This window comes from Lethenteron reissneri, chromosome 1, assembly GCF_015708825.2.
Source record: "Lethenteron reissneri isolate LAM-NWPU_2019-01 chromosome 1, ASM1570882v1, whole genome shotgun sequence".
NCBI classification, from domain to species: Eukaryota; Metazoa; Chordata; class Hyperoartia; order Petromyzontiformes; family Petromyzontidae; genus Lethenteron; species Lethenteron reissneri.
In genome coordinates this window covers 4028130-4055789 of record NC_083779.1, presented here as the reverse complement: position 1 = coordinate 4055789, position 27660 = coordinate 4028130, and the positions used below count along the sequence as shown (strand labels likewise).

The 27660-nt window shown below is 49.3% G+C and overlaps 4 protein-coding genes across 6 annotated transcripts in view; 1 reads left to right on the top strand and 3 right to left on the bottom strand.

The window, feature by feature from the left end:
* LOC133351078 (scavenger receptor class F member 2-like) overlaps positions 1-4715 on the bottom strand; it is a 13823-nt gene extending 9108 nt beyond the window's left edge. The window contains exon 1 of the mRNA XM_061566042.1: positions 2049-4715. Within this exon, the coding sequence (XP_061422026.1) occupies positions 2645-3988 (1344 nt within the window). The 5' untranslated portion in view covers positions 3989-4715 and the 3' untranslated portion in view covers positions 2049-2644. The remainder of the gene's footprint in view (positions 1-2048) is intronic.
* The window catches only part of LOC133354709 (LHFPL tetraspan subfamily member 2a protein-like), a 45659-nt gene extending 37227 nt beyond the window's left edge, over positions 1-8432 (bottom strand). The window contains exon 1 of the mRNA XM_061571796.1: positions 7267-8432. The gene's annotated coding sequence lies outside the window, so the exon portion shown is untranslated. The remainder of the gene's footprint in view (positions 1-7266) is intronic.
* Positions 1-27660, top strand: part of SNRPA1 (small nuclear ribonucleoprotein polypeptide A') — an 840838-nt gene that overhangs the window by 795250 nt on the left and 17928 nt on the right. The window lies entirely within an intron of this gene.
* LOC133358540 (RNA guanine-N7 methyltransferase-activating subunit-like protein) lies at positions 19937-26890 on the bottom strand. Of its 3 annotated transcripts, none has more exons than XM_061576937.1 (3): positions 26814-26890; positions 23396-23722; positions 19937-22610 (listed from the first exon to the last, which is right to left on the bottom strand). In XM_061576937.1, exons 2-3 carry the CDS (start codon positions 23713-23715, stop codon positions 22475-22477), a joined length of 456 nt encoding a protein of 151 aa, XP_061432921.1. In that variant the 5' UTR covers positions 23716-23722; positions 26814-26890; the 3' UTR covers positions 19937-22474. The 3 variants fall into 3 exon arrangements, with proteins under 3 accessions (XP_061432921.1, XP_061432989.1, XP_061433070.1); XM_061577005.1 differs by having other exon boundaries at positions 26810-26881; XM_061577086.1 differs by lacking the exon at positions 26814-26890 and adding an exon at positions 25837-25943.

The window sequence follows — 27660 nt, the reverse complement described above, 5'->3', positions numbered from 1 at the left end:
CTCCCTGTACCCCCCCCCTCTCTCTACAACTCCATCCCCTTCACCCCCCCTCCATCACCCCCCCCCCTCTCTCTATGACTCCATCCCCTTCACCCCTCTCGCCCCCCTCCATCTCTCCTCGATCCAATGTCAACAAACTCCCCTCCACTCCACTCTCCATCCGCTTTGTCGACTCTTCTCACCCCCCCCCCCCTCTCTCTTTTCCTTTCCCTTCTCTCTCCATCCCCCCCCCCCCCACAACCCCCCCTCCACACGGCTCTCCCCACCCCCATCTCCCCACCCCCCCACGACTCCCCCCCCACGACTCTCTCCCCCCACCCCCCTCCCCCCCCATCTCCCCCCACCCCCTTATCCACCCCCCCACGACTCCCCCCCCCCCCAAGACTCCCCCCCCCCAAGACTCCCCCCCCCCAAGACTCTCCCCCACCCCCCTTCTCCCCCCCCCACGACTCCCCCCCCCCCACGACTCCCCCCCCCCACGACTCCCCCCCCACGACTCCCCCCCCCCACGACCCCCCCCCACGACTCTCTCCCCCCCACCCCCATCTCCCCCAACTCCCCCAACTCCCCCCCCCCCATCTCCCCCCCCCTCATCTCCCCCACGACTCCCCCCCCCACCCCCCTTCTCCCCCCCCACGACTCCCCCCCCCCCCCCCACGACTCTCCCCCCACCCCCCTTCTCCCCCCCCCCACGACTCCCCCCCCCCACGACTCTCCCCCCACCCCCCTTCTCCCCCCCCCCCCACGACTCCCCCCCCACAACTCTCCCCCCCCCCCCACCAATCTCATTGCCGCAGACTCCGCCGGAGTCAGGAAACAGAAACGAAAACGCCGAAGAGCCAGACAAAGACAAAGGTCCCCAGAACCAAGAAGATGAATCCCTGCAGTCACGAAAGCTTTAAATCGACACACACACATCAAGGAAATTGACCAAACATCCGAATGTAGCCCTCCCCCCCGACCTCTCACCCCGCCGTCTCCGCTGCCCACCCCCCACCCACCTCCACTAGAAACCATCCCTGGAGACGCGGTAGAGCTTCCATGGGTAAACAAAGGGCATTGTTTTCGCTCGAGACAATAACAGCAGCAGCGAGCGGTGGGTCAGCGGTTAGCGACGCACTCAGCCGTCAGTCGAATCACGGTCCATGGTGTCAAGAGTCGGTTTTTTAACAATCGGGTTTAATTGTCTTTTTATATTAAACCCGATCCTCTGAGATTGGGAGAAATCCGGTTTAATTGGTTCTAATTGCAGAACCGCACTTCGACAACTTCTCAACGATTTTATTTTATTTTTATTTTAGTTTTATTAATTTTAATTTTCTACCTACGTGACTTTACCGAAAAAAACCTAAGAATATGAATCCTTGCAGTCACGAAAGCTTCAAATCTAGAATTCTCAACGCTGGGCTTCATCCATTCCAAGCTCAGGAACTCACTGGCGGCGCCCACGATTGTGGAGGAGAAGCTCGTGTTCATCAAGACCAACCTGCCCGCCGCATTCTACGACTACCCCGTGCCCGACAGCCCCCCCGAGTACGATAGCAGCACCGACGAGGAAGCAGCCTAAGCCTTGGATCAGAGTTTCGTATTCATTAAACCAGGTTTTAACTCATACTCTTCGTTTTTTCGGTAAAGTCACGTAGGTAAAAAATGAAATTAAAATTAATTTTAAAAATCACGACGTTTCGGAGGCAACACAAGTCTCCGTCATCAGGTGGGACCGTCACAGCCAGATTTGCTGTATTGATACAGCATTGGACCAGATGACACCAAAAGGCGCCTTTTGGTGTCATCTGGTCCAACGCCAATGGAGACTAGGCTCTAAGGAAAGCTGTCTCGGGTGTGGACCAATCAACTTCAAGGACAGTGCATATTATTATCATTATCAGAGTTGTTTCTTTTTGTTTGCATTTTGACTACTTGTGTTGTGGTTATTGCAAACATGATGCCTTGTATAAAGGTGTCAGTTTTGTACCAGTTTAAAGGGTAAAAAGCTACTACTACATTTTGCCACCGTTAAAGGAGGTCTCATAGTGTAAATGCTTAACCGTTGGAATACCTTATGCCAGAAAAAGTGTGTTGACCAGTGTTATTAAATGCAGTGTAGAGGCCTCATCCAGCAGTAGAGAGGCCCTCATCCAGCAGCAGATTAACAAAAAGGGCTGTCCGTGTGGGGTTACTGAAATTTGCCGTTCAACATACACTGCGTCGTTTGTTGGGCGTACGCTCAGCCATCATGTTATAAAATATATTTATATTAGTATGGAATAATGTACACAAAGCTGCCTGTAACAGATACCGGCAGGCAGCATTTAGGGTTTAAAAATCCGCAGAAGTTCTCACGGACGGAGCCCTCCCTCCGCGTCGCAATTTGATAAAATGCCACCGCGGATTTCCACTAGCGGCTACGTTTTTACCAAAAAGAATCCAAATTCGGGATCCGTCTGACGCGCGAAAGGCGGCATGAGTTCGGGAAACCCCCGTCGGGCATGAGTTCGACTCCGGGACACGATCAACGTCCAGTGGCGACGGACACACAGGGGACGTCTCCGATTGCGAATGTTCCGACTTTGGAACTTTCGGAGAAACGAAACAAACCCGTCCCGTATGGTCCAGTCGCCTGTTCGAACCGCGAGTTGTGAGTTCAACCGCCGCGCAATAGATGGCGGTGGTGGCATCTACATCTGCAGAACGTGAAGAACCAGTGGCATCTACATCTAGAGAATGTGAAGAACCAGTGGCATCTACATCTGCAGAACGTGAGGAACCAGTGGCATCTACATCTAGAGAATGTGAAGAACCAGTGGCATCTACATCTACAGAACATGAAGAACCAGTGGCATCTACATCTGCATCTACATTTGCAGAACGTGAACATCCAGTGGCATCTACTTCTACAGGACACGAAGAACCAGTGGCATCTACATCTGTAGAACATAAAGAACCAGTGGCATCTACATCTACAGAATGTGAAGAACCAGTGGCATCTACATCTGTAGAACATGAAGAACCAGTGGCATCTACATCTACAGGACATGAATAACCAGTGGCATCTACATCTGTAGAACGTGAAGAACCAGTGGCATCTACATCTGCAGAACGTGAAGAACCAGTGGCATCTACATCTGCAGAACATAAAGAACCAGTGGCATCTACATCTGTAGAACGTGAAGAACCAGTGGCATCTACATCTGTAGAACGTGAAGAACCAGTGGCATCTACATCTGCAGAACATGAAAAACCAGTGGCATCTACATCTGCATCTACATCTGCAGAACGTGAAGAACCAGTGGCATCTACATCTGCAGAACGTGAAGAACCAGTGGCATCTACATATGTAGAACGTGAAGAACCAGTGGCATCTACATCTGCAGAACATGAAAAACCAGTGGCATCTACATCTGCATCTACATCTGCAGAACGTGAAGAACCAGTGGCATCTACGTCTGCAGAACGTGAAGAACCAGTGGCATCTACATCTGCAGAACGTGAAGAACCAGTGGCATCTACATCTGCAGAACGTGAAGAACCAGTGGCATCTACATCTGCAGAACATGAATAACCAGTGGCATCTACATCTACAGGACATGAAGAACCAGTGGCATCTACATCTACAGAACGTGAAGATCCAGTGGCATCTACATCTGTAGAACGTGAAGAACCAGTGGCGTCTACAGAACGTGAAGAACCAGTGGCATCTCCATCTGCAGAACGTGAAGAACCAGTGGCGTCTACATCTACAGAACATGTTGTTGTGTGTTGTTGTTGTGTATTGTTGTTGTGTATTGTTGTTGTGTATTGTGTTGTTGTTGTGTGTTGTTGTTGTGTATTGTTGTTGTGTGTTGTGTTGTTGTGTGTTGTTGTGTATTGTTGTTGTTGTTGTGTATTGTTGTTGTGTATTGTTGTTGTTGTTGTGTATTGTTGTTGTCACGTTCTGACCCCGTGTCCCGACTTGACGTCTGTGAGCAAAAAGAGCTTCACAGCTCATCGGATTCCTCCAGTCTCAAAATAAATATATTTTTTAATTCTCTATTATGTGTTCTAAGTGCTGCTGACTGAGCGTGCTAGCCGTGTGTGTGGTGTTAAAGCGTGATGTGAGTTGTGTGTTGGTGTGCTTAATGGTGGTGAATGTGTCAGTGATGTTTATACCGAGTGCGTGAGTTAGTGTGTGTTTGTGTGTCGGCTGGCGAGCGGTGGTGCAACGGTTAGCGCCACGCTGCGCTACGAACCCGGTGAGTTCGAGTTCCATCCCCGCTCACGGCCAACACCGGTGACGATTATCTGCACCGGTCCTGGAGCCTCACCTAGGTCGACTCAGCCTCAAATGAGTACCTGGTGCGGTGTGTGTAAATATCGCCCTCCAAAAATAAAACATGCTTCAAATCGCTTTAAACTATTGTCATTGTAGTGCGTATTTAATGTGGCGCTGCACTCTGATGTTGTAGGAGAAAACATTTATTAAGAAGTCTATTTAATTAAGTAGAACGTGTTGTCTATATTTATTTAAAGTTGCGCATTTTGATGTGACGTCACATTTCTCACCCCCCCCCTCTCCCCAGGTGCGTGACGTCATTTATGGACGGCCCCTAACCTACAACGTCTGCGATTTGTAAATGTAGTTAGTGGGTTTACTCCGGTGTGCTGTACTAGTAACGAATTCATCTTCTTGGTTCTTTCGGTAAAGTCACGTAGAATGGAAATAATAAAATAATAAAACATAATAAAATAATTCTCACGACGTTTCGGCCACAACGCAAGTCTGTCGAGAAGAAGAGAATTATTTTATTATGTTTTATTTTTATTGTTTTATTACTTCCCTTCTACGTGACTTTACCGAAAGAACCAAGAAGATGGATCCCTGCAGTCACGAAAGCTTTAAATCGAAATTTAGTAACGAATTCTCAAGTTTTTCTTGACGTGACAAACCTTACTGGACGCCTGTGAAAAAGATCTTCAGAAGTCATCGGATTCCTCTTCTCGTGGAAGTCAAAGTTCTGATGATTCTGGCTGCCCGCTCCACTGCTAGCCTACCCCCGTCCAGCCGTCACCCCCCCTCTCCCCCCCCCCCCCCACGTCTCCTCGCCTGCCCAAGCCCCCACCCCCTCAACTCGCCCTAACGCCATCCTCAAAATCACCACCAAAAACAACACAACAACAACACAACAACAATCGCCGTTCATCACGAATTGGTGGTGGCAGAGGTCGAAAACGGGTTTTGATTCCTTGCCCGTACCCGGCCGCACCAGGGTCAAAAACGGTTACCCGTACCCTACCCGTACCCGGCCGGGTACGGGTAGGGTACGGGTATCGGGTACCCGATTGCGACCTCTGGGATGAAGCCATGTTGCAGGCGCGGGTGGGTTGATTCTAGGAACTTGAATTGTGAGAAGAGACAAGACGTTGGGAAATGAGTGACAAACGGTGACTCACCAGTGACTCACGGCCTACCCGTACCCGTACCCGGCCGCACCAGGGTCGCAAACGGGTACCCGTACCCGGCCGGGTACGGGTAGCCGGGTATCGGGTAGGGTACGGGTATCGGGTGCCCGGTTGCGACCTCTGGGTGGTGGTGGTGACGTCACCACGCGGGGCTTTGTGCCAGGCTGGGTACACATCGAGGGCCACGTGAAGTGTCTCCGCTGTTGGCTGGAGGTCACGGGACTGACCCAGCAGACCGACGTAGGGTTGACGGACTGAGACGCGACCGGCGGATGTCACCGACTTTTTTTTTTATCTCCCCCTACTGTGTCGATTTGCTGTGTTTTATCCGCCCGGCGGCTCTGCTCGTTGTTGTGAGCGTCGCTTTTCTGCACTCCACCACGAACTATACCATCACCACCACTGCATATCAGCAACAACAAAAACAACTTGAACCGAAGCCCATCGTTAAATCATCATCGTCAAGTCCAATCCATCATTGTCATCATCATTATCATGAGTCTGTCACCAATCAACAATCTCACAATATCGTGATCATGAATCATTGTCAGGCTATAGGATCCAGATCCACCCCAACCACCACCACCACAGCCACCGTCACTGAATCAACATTCACTCACAACTAGACCACCCATTGCATTTGCCTTTTGACACCTTCCCGTCTCTTTCACCTGAACACACACACAGACAACACGTGTACACACACACACACACCACGTGTACACACACACACCACGTGACCACACACACTACGTACACACACACACACCACGTGTACACACACACACACCACGTATACACACATACACAGACAACACGTGTACACACACACCACGTGTACACACACACACACCCCAAGTGTCCAACACACATCACACACATCACACACCCCAAGTGTCCAACACACACACATCGCTGACACATAAACTACCATTACACACCAACACACAACACACTTGCACAATACCTACAACACTCAACACACAACCATTGGATACACACGCAACACAAACACACACAAATAGACAAACACACACACATCGCGAGCAATGCGGAGGTCCGAATCCCCCCGTGTCTCCCCCCCCCCCCCCGTGTCTCCCCCTCCTTCCCGTGTCCCCCCCCCCCCCCCGTGTCTCCCAGTGTCTTCCCTCCCCCCCACCGTCTCCCCCCTCCCCCCGTGTCTCCCCCCTCCTCCCCGTGTCCCCCCCCCCCCCCCGTGTCTCCCCCCCCTCCCGTGTCCCCCCCCCGTGTCTCCCCGTGTCTCCCTCCCCGTGTCTCCCCGTGTCTCCCTCTCCTCCCCGTGTCTCCCCCCCCTCCCGTGTCTCCCTCCCCGTGTCTCCCCGTGCCCCCCCCCCGTGTCTCCCCGTGTCTCCCTCCCCGTGTCTCCCCGTGTCTCCCTCTCCTCCCCGTGTCTCCCCCCTCCCCCGTGTCTCCCTCCTCCCCGTGTCTCCCCGTGTCTCCCCTCTCCTCCCCGTGTCTCCCCCTCCTCCCCGTGTCTCCCTCTCCTCCCCGTGTCTCCCCCCACCCCCGTGTCTCCCTCCTCCCCGTGTCTCCCCGTGTCTCCCCTCTCCTCCCCGTGTCTCCCCCTCCTCCCCGTGTCTCCCTCTCCTCCCCGTGTCTCCCCCCACCCCCGTGTCTCCCTCCCCCCCGTGTCTCCCCGTGTCTCCCTCTCCTCCCCGTGTCTCCCCCTCCTCCCCGTGTCTCCCTCTCCTCCCCGTGTCTCCCCGTGTCTCCCTCTCCTCCCCGTGTCTCCCCGTGTCTCCCTCCCCCCCCGTGTCTCCCCGTGTCTCCCTCTCCTCCCCGTGTCTCCCCGTGTCTCCGCCTTACCGGTCCAGCAGAGTCTAAATCGCTTGCTGCAGTTCAGTCTTTAGGGAGACTGCCCCAGACCCCGTCTCCTCCTCCTCGCGTCTCTCTCGCCGTGTCTCCGCTGTGTCTCCGCGTGTCTCTCGCGGTGTCTCCGCGTGTCTCTCGCGGTGTCTCCGCTGTGTCTCTCTCGGTGTCTCCGCCTTCGTGTCTCCGCTGTCTCCGCTGTGTCTCCGCTGTCTCTCCGCGTGTCTCTCGCGGTGTCTCCGCTGTCTCCGCTGTGTCTCCGCTGTCTCCGCTGTGTCTCTCGCGGTGTCTCCGCTGTCTCCGCTGTCTCGCGGTGTCTCCGCTGTGTTTCCGCTGTGTCTCTCGCGGTGTCTCCGCTGTTTCCGCTGTGTCTCCGCGTGTCTCCGCTGTCTCCCCGCTGTCTCGCGGTGTCTCCGCTGTGTCTCTCTCGGTGTCTCCGCCTTCGTGTCTCTCCGCTGCTTTGTCCGCGTTGTCTGCCGATGTCTCCGTGTCTCCCTCCGCCGTATCGCGTGCGCCTGCTGCGTCTCTGTTGTCTGTGTCTCAGACGAAGACTCTGCGTGTGTCTGTGTGCTTGTGTGTGTGTGCGTGTGTGTGTGTGTGCTTGTGTGTGTGTGTCTGTCCCCCCGCCTGTCTCTGCGTGTCTCCGCCTTGTGTCTCCGAGTCGAATTACGTCTCTGCGTGCGCGTGTGTCTGTGTGACTCCGTCTATGTGAGTCTGTGTGTGACTCTGTGTGAGTCTGTGTGTGACTCTGTGTAAGTCTGTGTGACTCCTCCGCCTGTGTGAGTCTGTGTGTTTCCGTCTGTGTGAGTCTGTGTGTCTCAGTCTGTGTGTCTCCCCCTGTGTGTGAGTCTGTGTTTCCGTCTGTGTGAGTCTGTGTGTCTCCGTCTGTGTGAGTCTGTGTGTGAGTCTGTGTGAGTCTGTGTGTGAGTCTGTGTGACTCCTCCGCTTGTGTGTGAGTCTGTGTGACTTACTCTGTGTGTGTGTGTCTCTGTGTGTCTCCGCCTGTCCGTGTGTCTGTCTCTAGACCGTCTCCGTGTGTCTCTCTCTGTCTGTCTCTGTCTGTCTCCGTGTCTCCGTGTGTCTGTCCCCCCGTGCTCACCACCACCACCGTCACCACGACCCCCAGGGTGTCTCTGTCTGGCGCGGTGCTCGACCCGCTCGCTCTGTGGGTGGAGCGAGGAAGAGGCGGCCTGGAGCGAGGGGGTGGTGGAGTTGGGAGAAGTGGGGGGGGGGTGTTGGGTGTGTCACGGGGTGACACGTGTGTGTGTGAGTACACGTGTGTGTGTGTGTGCGCACGTGTGTGTGCGTGTGTGTGTGTGAGTACACGTGTGTGTGTGCACGTGTGTGTGTGTACGTGTGTACACGTGTGTGTGTGTGTACACGTGTGTGTACACGTGTGTCTGTACGTGTGTGTGTACACGTGTGTGTGCACGTGTGTACACGCGTGTATGTACACGCGTGTGTGTGTACACGCGTGTGTGTACACGTGTGTGTGTACACGTGTGTGTGTACGTGTGTACACGTGTGTGTGTGTGTACACGTGTGTAGACACACACACAGGGTAGCGTCGCGGTTAGCGCTACGCTGCGCTACGAACCCGGCGACCCGAGTTCGATTCCCGCTCACGGCCAACACCCAGTGACGATACTTATCTGAGCCCGGTCCTGGGCCTCCCCTAGGTAGACTTAGCCTCAAATGAGTACCTGGTGCGGTGTATAAATATCGCCACTGGGGAGACAAAGGCGGTCGGGCGTGGTGCTAGCCACCCACCCCCCTCGTGTACCGTGCCCGCCTTAATATATGCTCGCTAACAGCACTTGCCCCAGCAGTCTGTCAAGGCTATACGGGGGATCTTTATAGTTGTATGTGTAGGACGCGATTTGATCAACATTGACCAGCGTGGTGAGGTATGGTCAAACAATCCCAATGACTCACAGTGCTGTTTGAAATATATAAATAAATAGGCAAGGTTTCATGCAATTGCCCTTATTAAGAGCACCTATTCCTATAATGCATTAACATAACACTGAATAAACACGACATCAGAATGGAACACATGGCAGTGGTGATATTTCCACTTGTTTGATCACGATAATCGTAAAACGTCCTCGCCTTTGAACGCAGGAGGTCGTGGGTTCGATCCCGACGCCTGCTGCTGTATATTTGGAGTTTGCGTGTCTCTCTCATCATCGTCATCACGGTGGCTAGGAGATGTTAACTACCTCGCCTGGTGTACAGGAGGTCGTGGGTTCGATCCCGACCCTGACGATTCCTGCTGTATATTTGGAGTTTGCGTGTCTCTCTCTCTCATCATCATCACGGTGGCTTGGAGATGTTAACTACCTCGCTAGGTGAGCAGGAGGTCGTGGGTCCGATCCCAACCCTGACGATTCCTGCTGTATATTTGTAGTTTGCGTGTCTCTCTCTCTCTCCCCGTGGTCGCGTGGATTCCCCATTTTAGAATCACCATCACCACGCGTTTCGAGTATTTTGCTGCTGCTATAAATGTCTCGCGTGACGATGACGAGTATTTGTGGTGGGCTGGTCGCTTCTGAAATAAAGATGAGCTACATAGCTCAGTGGACCTTACCTGGTCAAAATAAAAATACAATTTCATAGTTGAATAGACACATAGACTCACACAGAGACTCACACAGAGACCCATAGACTCACACAGAGACACATAGACTCACACATAGACTCACACAGAGACCCATAGACTCACACAGAGACACATAGACTCACACATAGACTCACACAGAGACCCATAGACTCACACAGAGACACATAGACTCACACATAGACTCACACAGAGACACATAGACTCACACAGAGACTCACACAAAGACCCATAGACTCACACAGAGACACTCACAGAGACACATAGACTCACACAAAGACCCATAGACTCACACAGAGACACTCACAGAGACACATAGACTCACAAAGAGACTCACACAGAGACTCATAGACTACAAAAATTGCATTTTACCCTTCCAAGTCTCGCCGAGTCTGAGGACGCCCTGTCAGGAGGTTGCTGCCACACTGGGAGGTTTGGCCCGAGTCCAGTCAATGAACTTCTCACGTGTGGAATTTGGAAACGTTGGAGACCCCCCCCCACACCCCCCCACACCCCCCACACCCCCCACACCCCCCACACCCCCCCACACCCCCCCACACCCCCCCCACACCCCCCCCACACCCCCCCCACACCCCCCCACACCCCGCCCCCCCCCCCCACACCCCCCCCCCCCCCCCACAGTGGGAAGGGGACTCACTCCCAGAGTTCCCGTGCGGGGATCTTGTCGAGAGGTCTCCACGTGTCATTGTGCGAGAGGGAGGGGAGGAGCGGTGGCGCAGTGGTTAGAGCGCCGCGCATCGGCTTCCCAGGAAACGACAATGTCACCAATCCTGCACGTGACCGGCGTGGTGAAGTATGGTCAAACTCGCCTAGCCCCATTAGCGACACCACGTGGTGTGTCTGATGGTGGTGATCATGGTGAACCCTCACATCTTCTTGGTTCTTTCGGTAAAGTCATCACGTAGAAGGGAAGTAATGAAATCATAATAATCATTCAGACGCTGTCGCCTCGACAGACCTGGTTTTCACCTGAGGACGGCTGCTTGCGTTGTAGCCGAAACGTCGTGAGAATTGTATTTTATTATGTTTAATTTTTACTATTTTATTATTTCCCTTCTACGTGACTTTACCGAAAGAACCAAGAAGATGAATCCCTGCAGTCACGAAAGCTTTAAATCGAAAGAGAATTATTTTATTATGTTTTATTTTTTTATTATTTCCCTTCTACGTGATTATTTAATGTTTTATTTTTATTATTTTATTATTTCCCTTCAACGTGACTTTACCGAAAGAACCAAGAAGATGAATCCCTGCAGTCACGAAAGCTTCAAATCGAAAGACCCCTAACATCGTCACGGTGTCTGCGGTGTGCGTTGCGAAGTGAATCAGCGCTACGCTGCGCTACGAAACCCGGCGACCCGAGTTCGATTCCCTCTCACGGCCAGGATTATCTGAGCCGGTTCCTGGGCCTCCCCTAGGTCGACTCAGCCTCAAATGAGTACCATGTGCGGTGCGTAAAAGAAAAAAAAACATCGCCACGAGGGAGACAAAGGCGGTCGGGCGTGGTGCTGGCCACCCACCCCCTCGTGTGCTGTGCCGTGCCTTAACATGTGCTCGCTAACAGCACTTGCCCCAACAGTCTGTTAAGGCTATACGGGCGATATTTGTCTTTGTGCGTGTATATAGAGGTGTGTGTATGTAGATGTGTGTGTGTAGAGGTGTGTGTGTGTATGCAGAGGTGTGTGTGTGTGTAAAGGTGTGTATGTGTGTGTATGTAGATGTGTGTGTAGAGGTGTGTGTGTATGTAGAGGTGTGTGTATGTAGAGATGTGTGTGTGTGTAAAGGTGTGTATGTAGATGTGTGTGTATGTAGATGTGTGTGTGTGTAGATGTGTGTGTGTGTAGATGTGTGTGTGTATGTAGATGTGTGTGTGTGTGTAGATGTGTGTGTATGTAGATGTGTGTGTAAAGGTGTGTATGTAGATGTGTGTGTATGTAGATGTGTGTATGTAGATGTGTGTGTAAAGGTGTGTATGTAGATGTGTGTGTATGTAGATGTGTGTTTATGTAGATGTGTGTGTATGTAGATGTGTGTGTGTAGATGTGTGTGTGTAGATGTGTGTATCTAGAGGTGTGTGTATATAGATGTGTGTGTGTGTAGAGGTGTTTGTAGAGGTGTGTGTGTAGATGTGTGTGTATGTAGATGTGTGTGTAGAGGTGTGTGTGTGTATGCAGAGGTGTGTGTGTGTGTGTAAAGGTGTGTATGTAGATGTGTGTGTATGTAGATGTGTGTGTGTGTAGATGTGTGTGTGTAGATGTGTGTGTGTAGATGTGTGTGTATGTAGAGGTGTGTGTGTGTAGATGTGTGTGTGTGTAAAGGTGTGTATGTAGATGTGTATGTATGTAGATGTGTGTGTATGTAGAGGTGTGTGTGTGTATGTAGAGGTGGGTATAGACTGGGGAGGGGGGAGGGGAATTGACCGAGCCACTCCGGAAACCAGCTCGGAAAAAAAGAGTTCAGTCTGCCGCATTCATCAGGCTGCCAACCAGCCGCCGTGACTCACACACAGAACTCTTCACAGCTACACACTTGTGCACAGTGATGATGGTGGTGATGGTGACAGCTGTGATGGTGCCACAGTGTGCGTGATGTGCATGGTGATGGTGGTGATGGTGATGGTGCCACAGTGTGTGTGATGTGCATGGTGATGGTGGTGATGGTGATGGTGCCATAGTGTGTGTGATGTGCATGGTGGTGGTGATGGTGGTGGTGCCATAGTGTGTGTGATGTGCATGGTGATGGTGGTGATGGTGCCACAGTGTGTGATGTGCATGGTGATGGTGGTGATGGTGATGTTACCATAGTGTGTGTGATGTGCATGGTGATGGTGGTGATGGTGATGGTGCCATAGTGTGTGTAATGTGCATGGTGATGGTGGTGATGGTGATGGTAACAGCTGTCTGTGATGTGCATGGTGATGGTGGTGATGTTACCATAGTGTGTGTGATGTGCATGGTGATGGTGGTGATGGTGATGGTGCCATAGTGTGTGTGATGTGCTTGGTGATGGTGATGATGGTGATGGTACCACAGTGTGTGTGATGTGCATGGTGATGGTGGTGATGGTGATGGTACCATAGTGTGTGTGATGTGCATGGTGATGGTGGTGATGGTGCCACAGTGTGTGTGATGTGCTTGGTGATGGTGATGATGGTGATGGTACCACAGTGTGTGTGATGTGCATGGTGATGGTGGTGATGGTGCCACAGTGTGTGTGATGTGCGTGGTGATGGTGGTGATGGTACCATAGTGTGTGTGATGTGTGTGGTGATGGTGGTGATGGTACCACAGTGTGTGTGATGTGCGTGGTGATGGTGGTGATGGTGGTGATGGTGCCATAGTGTGTGTGATGTGCATGGTGATGGTGGTGATGGTGGTGATGGTACCACAGTGTGTGTGATGTGCATGGTGATGGTGGTGATGGTGCCATAGTGTGTGTGATGTGCATGGTGATGGTGGTGATGGTAACAGCAGTGATGGTACCATAGTGTGTGTGATGTGCATGGTGATGGTGGTGATGGTGGTGATGGTGCCACAGTGTGTGTGATGTGCATGGTAATGGTGGTGATGGTAACAGCTGTGATGTTACCATAGTGTGTGTGGTGTGCATGGTGATGGTGGTGATGGTGATGGTACCACGGTGTGTGTGATGTGCATGGTGATGATGGTGGTGATGGTAACAGCAGTGATGGTACCATAGTGTGTGTGATGTGCATGGTGATGGTGGTGATGGTGATGGTACCACGGTGTGTGTGATGTGCATGGTGATGATGGTGGTGATGGTGATGGTGCCATAGTGTGTGTAATGTGCATGGTGATGGTGGTGATGGTGGTGATGGTGCCACAGTGTGTGTGATGTGCATGGTGATGGTGGTGATGGTAACAGCAGTGATGGTACCATAGTGTGTGTGGTGTGCATGGTGATGGTGGTGATGGTGATGGGGAGGGGGAGGAGGGGGGGTCAGAGAAGTTGAATTTGAGGGTCCGTGGGTCTACAGCGACACCTTGCCGGGGCTAGAGGCAGGAAGCACGCGGGGAGAAGTGTGTGTAGTAGTAGTAGCTACTACTACACTACTACACATGTGTAGTAGTAGCCACTACTACACATGTATAGTAGTAGTAGCCACTACTATACGTGTAGTAGCAGTAGCTACTACTACACTACTACATGTGTAGTGTAGTAGCTACTACTACACTACACATGTATAGTAGTAGCTACTACTACACTACTACATGTGTAGTAGTAGTAGCCACTACTACACGTGTAGTAGCAGTAGCCACTACTACACGTGTAGTAGCAGTAGCCACTACTACACATGTGTAGTAGTAGCCACTACTACACTACTACATGTGTAGTAGTGGCTACTACTACACGTGTAGTAGTAGCTACTACTACACCACTACATGTGTAGTAGTAGCTACTACCACTACATGTGTAGTAGTAGCTAATACTACACTACTACATGTGTAGTGGTAGCTACTACTACTACTTATGTAGTAGTAGCTACTTATGTAGTAGTAGTAGTGGCTACACATGTAGTAGCTGCTACTACTTATGTAGTAGTAGCTACTACCACTACATGTGTAGTAGTAGCTACTACTTGTGTAGTAGTAGCTACTACTACATATGTAGTAGTACTACTTATGTAGCTACTACTACATGTAGCTACTACTACATGTGTAGTAGTAGCTACATAAGTAGCTACTACTACATATGTAGTAGCTACTACTACATATGTAGTACTACTACATGTGTAGTGGTAGTGGCTACTACACATGTAGTAGTAGCTACTACTACTTATGTAGTAGTAGCTACTTATGTAGTAGTAGCTACCACTACTTATGTAGTAGTAGTACTTATGTAGTAGTAGCTACCACTACTTATGTAGCTACTACTACATATGTAGAGAATGCATCATATACGACCAGAGCATGTGTTCCTGTCTGCATGTTTACCACAAAGTATGTGCGGTTAACGCAAACAGGATTCCTTAAAAAGGGATTTTACCGACAGAACCAAAGAGTAATTTTATTTGATGTTTAAACATCTGAACACAACTGTTTTATGTTGATATACCGAGAAGAAAGGCCCCCACATCTCTAACGCTGCATGGCCGCATGCCGAAAGCCGTTCACGATTTTGGCTGAAACTCCACGTGCAACGCACCCAGTGGCCCAAATACGGACCTAACTTTTTTAAATCCCTTATAGCAGTATTAAGTTCGCTTGCTTGCTTAGGACCGTGCAAATCTTTCGGTCGTTTTTTAACCCACTTCCCGTGATCCAATCGAGCTGACATTTTGCACACAGACTCGTTGTGCGTGACAATTTTCGTGAAATTTTTTTTCCAAAATTTTACACCGTTTAGGGAGAAATAAATAAATATTTATTTACCAATTGGTTAATGCTGGCACACAATCATCTGACCCATAGGTGGCAGCCATCTCAAGCCAGAGGACGAGAGGACTCTAGCCGCCCCGATGCCACGCATATAAAGGATTTATAGTGAAAAACTTTGTTTTTACGGGTTAATTTTTTTCAAAACTGACTTCATGGAACAGACTTTTGACTTTTAAACAACTTTTATTGCCGCCAGCAGCAAACGCACTGGAGGCGATTTCGATATGATGAAAAACAGTCACCAGCAAACCAAAGAAAACAAACGCTACAAATCCACGCGCTGTGGCGCTGAAAGCACCGCGCACAATACAAAAGAAAAGTCACGTGGTGGTGGTGGTGGTTGTGGTGGTGGTGGTTGTGGTGGTGGTTGTGGTGGTGGTGGTTGTGGTGGTGGTTGTGCTTGTGGTGGTGGTTGTGGTGGTGGTTGTGGTGGTGGTTGTGGTGGTTGTGGTGGTGGTGGTGATTGTGGTGGTGGTTGTGGTGGTGGTGGTGGTTGTGGTGGTGGTTGTGGTGGTGGTTGTGGTGGTGGTGGTTGTGGTGGTGGTTGTGCTTGTGGTGGTGGTTGTGGTGGTGGTTGTGGTGGTGGTTGTGGTGGTGGTTGTGCTTGTGGTGGTGGTTGTGGTGGTGGTTGTGGTTGTGGTGGTTGTGGTGGTTGTGGTGGTGGTTGTGGTGGTGGTGGTGGTCATCGCGCACGCCACGGTGACGAGCGAGCGCTTCAGAAGGTGAACACCACGAGGGTGCCGTCCACGCTGCTACAGAGAGGGGCTTGTCCGGCTCCCCAGCGTTCGAAGAAGACGTGCACATCACCAACACGTGTGTCATGGAACAGAGAGAGAGAGGGGCGGGAGTGAGGGCACCCCTTGCCTCGAAACATCTGGCAGGTCTCGATTTAAAGCTTTCGTGACTGCAGGGATTCATCTTCTTGGTTCTTTCGGTAAAGTCACGTAGAAGGGAAATAATAAAATAATAAAAATAAAACATTATAAAATAAAATAATAATATAATACAATAAAATAATATAATATTTTTATGATGGTTTATTATTTATTATTTTATTATTTCCCTTCTACGTGACTTTACCGAAAGAACCAAGAAGATCTGGCAGGTCACCAGCATTGGTCTTAAGCAAGCCTGACTCACGTGCTGAGACATGATGACGGTGGTGGTGGTGATTCATTTGAGGTCTTAGATTGCTTGGATTGTTTCCATCAAACTCCAACCCGTGGCTTGCACACATGGACGACAACAACAACAACTTAATTCTAGATTTGAAGCTTTCGTGACTGCAAGGATTCATACTCTTAGGTTTATTCGGTAAAGTCACGTAGGTACAAAATTTAAATTAATAAAAGTAAAATAAAACAAATTATTGATAGACAGCCAGTTTGTTGTTTTACCAATTTTAGTTTTTTATTTGGTTTTCTTTTTTCACACTTTTGTCATGTTTGCCATGTGTTAGTTACAAACCGCACCTCTCCATAACAAAGGCTCAGTCCTTTGTTATGCAGTCTACTCTTGGTCTTAAGCCTCACCTTACCATATTAATAAACAAGTATAACCCGTAAAAACAAAGTTTTTCACTATAAATCCTTTATATGCGTGGCGGCAAGAGTCCTCTCGTCCTCTGGCTTGAGATGGCTGCCACCTATGGGTCAGATGATTGTCTGCCAGTATTAAGCAATTGGTAATTAAATATTTAATTTGTTTTCCCTAAGCAGTGTAAAATTTTGGGAAAAAAAATTCACGAACATTAATTGTCTCGCACAACGAGTCTGTGTGCAAAATGTCAGCTCGATTGGATCACGGGAAGTGGGTTAAAAAAACGACCGAAAGATTTGCACGGTCGTAAGCAAGCAAGCAAGCACGCAAGCAAGTGAACTTAATATAAAGGATTTAAAAAGTGTGCCGTTCCTGGCCCTTCCCCCCTCAACCATTATATATACGGGGTAGTATTTCTTGTGATCTCTCATTTACTTGATACAGCTGTCGTGGCTGTGACGGTTCCACCTGAAGACGGAGGCTTGTGTTGCTTCCGAAACGTCGTGAATTTTTTAATTTGTTTTATTTTACTTTTATTAATTATTTTTTTTTACCTACGTGACTTTACCGAAAAAACCTAAGAGTATGAACAACAACCTTGACCTTGTCCCGTGGAGCACCAAATGTCTAAACCGGCTTTGGGAGGGACAGATACGGGAGGGAAGCGAATCGGCCATTTGACGTCCTCCAAAAAATCGAATTCTCTCTCGTAATGGCGATCATCCCAACCAGAATCGACGCTTGTGTATAAAGTCGGCACATCATCTTCTTGGTTCTTTCGGTAAAGTCACGTAGAAGGGAAGTAATAAGATAATTTAAAAAAACATAATAAAATAATATAATAATATAATAAAATAACATAATAAAATAAAATAATATTTTATTTTATTACTTCCCTTCTACGTGACTTTACCGAAAGAACCAAGAAGATGAATCCCTGCAGTCACGAAAGCTTTAAATCGCCACATCATATCAAGCGCCACATCATGTCAATGGGTTATTGCCCAAACGAATTGCAGACACAAACCAGAGCTAAAATGGATCGTCTACAAACATACGAATGGCGTGTTCCCCACCCATCCCTCCGGTTACCTTACTGCGAAATTAAATACTTTTGAGAACAAACGTATGTTGGGAATATTATGCGTGGATTTTCGTCCCCGTAGATGTGGGGGATTGGAACGAAACTTTTTTTTTGCCCAAAAAAACCTGATACCGGCCACTAGAATTCTGGACGTGTGGTCAAATGTTTTTCGAGCGATCGGATCGTGGGCTCCCGGCGATTGCGAAGTTTCACCAAGACACACGGATGGACGGACACACGGATGGACGGACACATGGAGGGACAGATACAGGGAGGGACGCACATGTGTACAGACACACGGAGAGACTGTTGGACACACCGACACACGAACACAAGAAAACACAGACACAACAACAGACAGATGTGCACAGACAGATACATGGACACGTACTTATCCATTTGCTTTCCCGGTAAATCCGCACCGAGTGGTATGACTCAAGCAGCCTTTGACGACTTGCAGCGCAGCACACGGCAGGTGCCTTGCGCAGCGCGACTCACGACCTCCTCCTGATACCAAGATCCAGGATGGTCACCGTGTCTATGCGCCGCTTCTCGGTGGCAGCCCCAACAGTCTGCAACGCCGTCACCCCTCCGCACATTCGCAGCATCACCTCAATCGCCTCCTTCAAGAGACACTTACTAACTCACCTCTACAAGCCACGTGCTTTCGAGCGACTCTGAGTTGCGGCCATTACGTCCGCCTAATTTGCGCGCGTTATAAATTGAACTATTATTATAATTATTTAATGCACGTACCAATATCGCCCTCGATAAAGTAGGCACCAGTGCACGTTACAGCAGAACGGGGACGGTCCAGCTCTTGGCCAAGAGGGGTCCCTGCTGATGCCGCCGATGCATTGGGCTTTTATCTAAAGAAAAACTAACATTTCAGACAATTAGTGAGTCATGTTTATTAATCACGCGGGCAAAAAACCGGAGCAGTCGCGTGAAAACCCCAGGCCTTGCGCAAAGGGGCAACGCTCTATCCCAGGGGTCGGGAACCTTTTTGACTGGGAGAGCCATAAAAGCCAAATATTTCTAAATATATTTCATTGACAGCCATATAGTATTTTTAACGTATAATAAATTAAATGCCTTACTTTTAATCCGACTTCTGGTGCTGCATGGTTTTGCCGATGGCCTTGTAGTCTGGTTCGTACGTGGTGAGGTTGAGCTTCATGCAGGCGTTGAGGCCCCGTGACCCGTGAAATTTATCTTCAAAACTAATTTCTGTTTACTTTAAAATGACGCAGTATTATTAAGCAATATCACAAGTATTTTAAAATCAGTTCCAAACTGATTTTTTAAATTTTTTTTTCAACTCAAAATTGTCTGGGAGCCATATGCCGTCACCGGAAGAGCCATATATGGCTCACGAGCCATAGGTTCCCGACCGCTGCTCGATCCCCTTACAGATGGAGACAGATGGTGATCAGTCCACCGGCAGCGCAGTGCTGCCATCTCCTGGCGAGCCATGATGCGGCTCTTCCTCGACGCCCACGGGGAGTTTCACATCTTTTTGTGGCGATCCAACGACTTTGAAACCCCCCGCCAAACCTCCTACGCATTTCACAAGTAGTACTAATCACATACCTGCATTTCCCATAAATATGCTAAATTCCTCTTGATATGTAAATTATTTTGTCAAGGCCCCCTTCCCCCCCCCCCTTCCAACCCAGCTTAAATATACGCTGCCAAGCGTGGTGGTGTTTCATTCAGACGCTGTCTCCCCGACAAACCTGGTCTTCACTTGAGGACGGCTGCTTGCGTTGTGGCCGAAACGTCGTGAGAATTATTTTATTATGTTTTATTTTTATTCTTTTATTACTTCCCTTCTACGTGACTTTACCGAAAGAACCGAGAAGATGGATGCACCAACTCTCACTGCCTCGACTGCTGGATTAGAGGCCACATGCACAGCCTGAGACACACGGACGGGGAGGTACACGGGACGGACGCAATAAACAGCTCCGATAAAAAAAAAACTCAACGCTTGCCGAGCACTTTCAATTTAAAGTTTTATTTTATTCAATGCTTCTAATTTACGAACCAAAAACGGTCAAGATGCTTTTTTGTAAATGAAAAAGAACCACGGTATAAAATATAAACATTTGTAGATAAAAAAAAACGCACAACAGCGTACGATCAACATTTACTGAAGACATCGCAAGGCCGTCCATCCTAGCAGAGGGCAGCTTTCACCAATTCTTGCTGCATTACAAACTAACTGGCAGACTGCAAGATGCGGCGATTTCTTGGCCAAAGTACAAACGGCAAGATGCAAGATTGAGTAAACAGCAGAGGTGTGGACTCGAGTCATGTGACTTGGACTCGAGTCAGACTCGAGTCATGAATTTGATGACTTCAGACTCGACTTGGACTTGCATAACAATGACTTTGTCCCACCTCTGAGGTGTGGACTCGAGTCATGTGACTTGGACTCGAGTCAGACTCGAGTCATGAATTTGATGACTTCAGACTCGACTTGGACTTGCATAACAATGACTTTGTCCCACCTCTGAGGTGTGGACTCGAGTCATGTGACTTGGACTCGAGTCAGACTCGAGTCATGAATTTGATGACTTCAGACTCGACTTGGACTTGCATAACAATGACTTTGTCCCACCTCTGGTAAACAGCGCCCATACAAACGTCGTGCAATATGCAAACATCCATCAGCATTTCCTGATGAACTGCATTGTGGTCCTCTCATTCCACCGAGGTTACCATCAAAATACATTTCAGCAAATTGACCCGACTGACGCGATGCGTACGTTGAACTTCTTTCGCGCCGTACGTAGCCAACCGTACTGATATGCGACTACACTGTGGTCATAAGTCCCAGTGAGGATGGAACTGGTCCATGGTTGTCTATCTCTGCATCGCCGCTGCCGTCTGGCGGTCACATTTATATCGACTGTAGCATGACGACAAGGGGGACCACCACAATACTGTTCCTTCAGGAACTGCCGATGTTCTTGTGCATGACGATCAAAGGCCGGGGCGCTATCTACACGCGTTTGCGAGTTGGCCGAAACTTGAGGTCGCGTTAGCATCTTCTTGGTTCTTTCGGTAAAGTGACGTAGAAGGGATATAATAAAATAAAAAAAATAAAACATAATAAAATATATTATTTTATTATGTTTTATTTTTTTTATTTTATTATTTCCCTTCTACGTGACTTTACCGAAAGAACCAAGAAGATGAATCCCTACAGTCACGAAAGAAGCTTTAAATCGAAAAGTCGCGTTAGCAGTTCGGGCCTTTAGCCGCCCGTGCACGTAACGAATGACGCCGTTTTCGTTGCGAGAAAGGTTGTATTTATTTACTTCTACCCACGTGACTTTACCGAAAGAACCAAAGCAGAGTAAAGAAAACAATCATCGGAGACAAACGAACAAGGTCAGTGCGCACTACCTGCTGTGACACCTGGGGGTCCAGAAACACATCGTCACCGAACAAACCAAAACCAAAAAAAATGGAACAAAAGCTGACGAGGGTGGGAAAAAGACCGGCGTTGAAAGAGAGAGCTGTGCGTTTGAAATTTAACGTTCTGAGAGGGGGCGGAGGAGGAACGACGCGTGGATTAGAGACCCGTGTGCAGGTTAAAGACGCAATTCGAGCCGCTACGGAAAAAGTGGCCTTGGGCAGGACACCCAAGATCCGAGCGGTGTCGACACGGCCCCCCCCCCCATTGCACGTCCCACGACGTCATCATCGTGAGACCCGGCCACAACCTCAACTCGCCCTCATCCAGGTGAGGAATTCCCCCGGCGATTGTTGACGAGATCGGTGACACGAAGGGAGGTGCCGGTGGGTTCATCGAGCAACGGTCGCGCGACGCGTCAAGTTTGCGCCGCGTCGTTGACACGAGGCTGCAAATCCTCCGATGCGCAATTCAGAACGCGCGCAGCACTCGGAGGCCCGCGGGAAACCGCGGACGGACAGGCGGGGAAAGCAGCCAGAACCAACGCGACCAACGAGCGCGCGAGCTCGGTCGTCTACCGACGCTCGCCACGAATAATCCCACGCGAGTGATCCGCGGTCAATTTTTTTGCCAAAAGGTCGGACCGCAACGCCAACGCCGCCGCCGCCGCCACGAAAGCCGTCGCGGGATTTTTCGACGTCCGCCGTGAGGCGGGCGGCGCCGGCGTTTTAAACAGTCGGCACACGCCGCGGTAATAACCGGGGCGGCCGGTGGGATTCGAAACCGCCGTTGGGATTTCCTCCGCACGCCACCGGATTAGCATGGTTGCTCTCGTACGGTGCGAAAGAAGTTCCAGCACACAACGTACGTACGACGAGCGGCGTACGCGCTACCGCTTGTCAGCGGCACCGCGCTCCCGACCCTCCCCAACGCCGAGGGATGAGGTCGGCTAAGCCCAGGAGTTCAGTGGGAGAAGTGAAGGAGCCGGGGTGGGTGGGACCGTGGGAATGAGTGTTGGATGCTGGTGAGAGGAGGCTAGGAAAACGCGGGGGTGGTGCCGAGGATCTGGGATGGGCGGGACGGGGGGGCAACCAGGCCGTTGCCATGGCACCCCCTCATCTGTACGGGTGGGGGTTGCTGCGTCTGTACGGGTTGAAACGGTCGTCACGGTGATAGGAGCCGCGTCCCCCCTCTCCGTGGCGCCCCCAGCCCCCGTCGGAGCCCTCGCCGCGTCGGCCATCGCGGTCACGCCTGGGGGTAGGTAGGAGGGGGCGAGATAACGAGGAGTTGATGTTGTGTGTGTGCGTGCATGTACGTTCAACTTCTTTCACACCGTACGTGGTTAATCGTACTAATGGGAGGTGCAGGGTAAGGACAAAAAAAACAAACACAAAAAGCAGCTAAGAAGAAATGCATTTTCAATCTAGATTTAAAAGTGTCGATCATTCCATCATCGACATTTTGCATTTTTTATGTTGACGGAATGATCATGGGATTACAACCAAGAAATGACGATAAGGTGGTGGTGGTGATGAGCCAATGTTGAGACAATAATGAGATGTTGATGACGATGGCGAGACAAAGATGATAGAACGGCGATGTTGGCGATTGTGGATATACGATGGAATGAAGACGGTAACGACATGGCGGCGGTGACGGTGACGTACGTGGCCAATCGTGCTAATGGGAGGTGCAGGGTCAGGACAAAAAAACAAACACAAAAAGCAGTTAAAAAGAAATGCATTTTCAATCTAGATTTAAAAGTGCTGATCATTCCATCATCGACATTTCACATTTTTAATGTTGACGGAATGATCATGGGTTTACAACCAAGAAATTACGATAAGGTGGTGGTGGTGGTGATGAGCCAATGATGAGACAATAATGAGATGTTGATGACGATGGTGAGAACGGCGATGTTGGCGATTGTGGACATGCGATGAAATGATGACGGTAACGACGTGGCGGCGGCGGCGGTGACGCTGCGTCCGATGGCTAAACGAGGAGACGATAACGATGACGTGCGAGGCTCTGACCGGTCAAACCGGCGATCGTTGCGACCGCCTCGCGACCTCCAGTTCCACACGACGGGCGGCAACTCCACCGGGCGGCTGAGAAATTCTTGGAAGTCCTTGTCCTCCGCGGTGAAGCGATGGGCGAACAGGCGATTGTAATCGTCGTCGCAACCCGCGTCTCCCTCCTCGTCCTCATCTTCTTTATTTTCCTTCTCCGCCTCCTTGCTCCTCTCCACCTGCTCCTCCTCCTCACCTTGAATCGCCTCTTTCACCGCCTCCATTCCTGGCGTCGTCTCTGAGCTCCGCTGCTCGGCCACGTTTGCGCTTGGCGAGTTTGACATTCACCGCCTGAAGTGGAAGGGGTGAGAGAGCATCACGTAAGTTTTTGCAATTATCCGCCCTCCCCCCCTCCCCCGTCACCCATGTTGTCTTCTCAGCATCGCGTCACGAGATGATTTCGGTAAAGTCACGTAGGTTCCACCTGAAGACGGAAGCTTGTGCCGCCTCCGAAACGTCGTGATTTTTATTTTACTTTTATTAATTTACATTTTTTACCTACGTGACTTTACCGAAAAAAACCTAAGAATATGAATCCTTGCAGTCACGAAAGCTTCAAATCTAGAACGAGATGATTTATCCATTCCAAACTCGCGCAGAAACGTGCAACTCAACGGGAACGTGGGACCGGGTCCCAGAGAGCTTCCTCCTGAGAGCCCATCAAGTGACCTCTGGTCTGCACAGGAGAGAGTTTTCTTGCTTGCTTTGCCATGAGAGAAATGTTCGTGCCATTAAAACAAAAAATGTTTAAACCTCGGCGCCGAAATTAAAACAAATTAAATGTAATGATGACGTCACCCTGCTGCTGCTCTATATAAAAACGGGAGACAGAGCAGAGCCTCACCATTCTGGCGAATTGCCCGATGATGCTGGATGCAATTACCAGCAAAACGTCGTACTTAAATTGTAAATGTTGTGGTTTCACGCTTCAACACACCGGTGGGCTAAAGCAGTGAATTATTTGTCTTTTGTCAACGTGACACTTTTTTACTGATTGGCCGTGTCGGGTGGTGGAGGGTTACGACACATTTATAAATAACGCGATCTAAACCCCAAAACGTTGATTATGAATAATATTGGTCGCGAAAGCCTACGTGTTAAACTGAATTAAATGTGGCACCACATTTAATGAGATTCATTTTGGTACAGTCAATGGTGACTGGGTTGAGAATCACTTAACTCACTGCACTTGAGTCATCTGAGCAAGCCAATTTGTTGACAATCTCAGCATGTAACAACACACAAATTAATCAATTATGATACGCGAATCTAAAGATTGATCATTACAATTTATATTAATTACGTGCCAATGCACATTTAGACTAATGGGGAAAATGGGGACATTACAGACAGGAATAATTACATGAACAAAACAAGCCAAACAAAACATTGAATATAACTGCGACACTGAATAGTAATATCGAATTTCTGGGGCAGGATGGGCAATGGTGAAATATGTTGCATGACAACGAGGAACTAACAGACCTACACCGAAACCTAAAGACACACACACCCATAGACTTGCACTGGGGACCACAGACACATAGCGACCAACAGCCACAGAGACCCATAGATTTGCAGAGCCCTATAGACACAAAGACTTACGAGAAGAAACCACTGACACATACGAGACCAACAGACTCGCACGGAAACGCACACTTAACAAAGGAGCACACTGACACAGAGAGACACTCAGAAATGGAATGCACTGCCAGTTGGTTCCTGCATCAGCGGTGAGTCTCCTGATGATGGGCACACCCAGCCCACTCACCTTCCCAGCGGAACTGGTCTGGTGGGTGCCCAACGGGCATGGAATCGATTGAGTTGCCAAGTGAATAAATGTTTTTTTTTCGCAATTCAAGATTGATTTTTTAAATCCTTTATATTAAGTTCGCTTGCTTGCTTACGACCGTGCAAATCTTTCGGTCGTTTTTTAACCCACTTCCCGTGATCCAATCGAGCTGACATTTTGCACACAGGTTCGTTGTGCGTGACAATTAATGTTCGTGAAATTTTTTTTCTCCAAAATTTTACACTTTTTAGGACAAAAATATTATATTTAATTACCAATTGCTTAATGGTGCAATGCAATCATCTGACCCATAGGTGGCAGCCATCTCAAGCCAGAGGACGAGAGGCCTCTAGCCGCCACGCATATAAAGGATTTATAGTGAAAAACTTTGTTTTTACAGGTTATACTTGTTTTGTATGTGCTCTCGTCTTGTTTTTTTGTGTGCGTACAGTTTTGGGTCACTCAATTAGCCCGAGGTGCATCTCTACAACTACTTATGCCATCCTAGCAGAATGTTCTTCTCTGGAGGGGGTATTTGGCCTACTCTTCCACACTCGCCACGACGTTTTGGGTGGACAGACGTGGTGGGTCGTTTTAAGGAACTTGCACCCACCGTTTCAAATGTCGCGCCAAAATGTTGAATTGAAGAGGCGATCTCTGGCTTGCAAGTTCAGTGTGCGAACTGTCCAACCGAGGCAGCGTCCATACATTCTAGATTTGAAGCTTTCGTGACTGCAAGGATTCATATTCTTAGGTTTTTTCGGTAAAGTCACGTAGGTAAAACATTAAAATTAATAAAAAATAAAATAAAAATCACGACGTTTCGGAGGCAACACAAGCTTCCGTCTTCAGGTGGAACCGTCACAGCCACGACAGCTGTATCTAGTCGTGATTTTTATTTTATTTTTTATTAATTTTAATGTTTTACCTACGTGACTTTACCGAAAAAACCTAAAAATAAGCGTCCATACATTTTAACTTATTTTAGGCATATACAGTTAATTGCAATTAAAACATTTTTTTAAACCATCGAACCTGGCAGTACTGCAAGCTGGTTCTTGAACCGGTCTGTAATCATGAACACCAGCCATAACCATCATTAGTTATCAACGCCAGTGATCAACACCGCTATCAACAACCATCAAAGCATCCATCACCATCGGCATGTGTTCTGGGCCGCTAAATCGAGTATCAACCACCACGAACAACATCTGATTGCAATGGAATGACTTTCCTCCCACCTCGGGCCACAGTAAACGTGGAACGTCCAGCACAGATCAAGGGGATACATTACGGACACTTGTTTTAAACCCACAACAACATGCAGCAAAAAAGTCCCAAGACCCCGACCCTCGGTATTGGCCTCGGGCCGTGCCGGGCGAGGCCACTAAATCCCGGCAGCGCTGACAGGCGAGGCAGGCTTCACACTAGGCCGCTCGTTTTTTTTCTCGTTTGGCGGGAATGAGGGGGGGGGTCTTTTCTCCCAAAGCCGCAAATTTTGGCTCCAATGCGTCCCCCTGAGGCCATGGGACTCCCGTAAACATCCTAGGGAGACACAGGGACGACACGAGGAGACGGAGACTCACTTACTACGACAGGAGAATGGAAGCACTTTTGACCTCCGGAGCGTCACGCGATGCGATCAATGACGTAATGAAACATGGATGATGACGTCATAAGGGTAGTTCAGTTGATGACGTCATTTAGCAAATGGTAACACGCGAATGCGACGTCACGCGATGCGTTCAATGACGTAGTAAAACATGGACAATGACGTCATAAAGGTAGTTCAGTTGATGACGTCATTTAGCAAATGGTAACACGCGAATGCAACGTCACGCGTTGCGTTCAATGACGTAGTGAAACATGGATAATGACGTCATAAGGGTAGTTCAGTTGATGACGTCATTTATCAAATGGTAACACGCGAATGCAACGTCACGCGATGCGATCAATGACGTCATAAAACATAGATATTGACGTGATAGGGCCGTCCATAAATGACGTCACGCACCAAGGGGGGAGGGGGGTCAGACGTAGAAAGTCTATGGGGCAATGTTAAGAGATGGGGAACCGGTTCCCATAGAAAGTCTATGGGCCCATGTTAACAGATAGGGATCCGGTTCCCATAGAAAGTCTATGGGGCTATGTTAAGAGATAGGGAACCGGTTCCCATAGAAAGTCTATGGGGCCATGTTAAGAGATAGGGAACCGGTTCTCATAGAAAGTCTATGGGGCAATGTTAAGAGATAGGGAACCGGTTCTCATAGAAAGTCTATGGGGCCATGTTAAGAGATAGGGAACCGGTTCCCATAGAAAGTCTATGGGCCCATGTTAACAGATAGGGATCCGGTTCCCATAGAAAGTCTATGGGGCCATGTTAAGAGATAGGGAACCGGTTCCCATAGAAAGTCTATGGGGCATATTAAGAGATAGG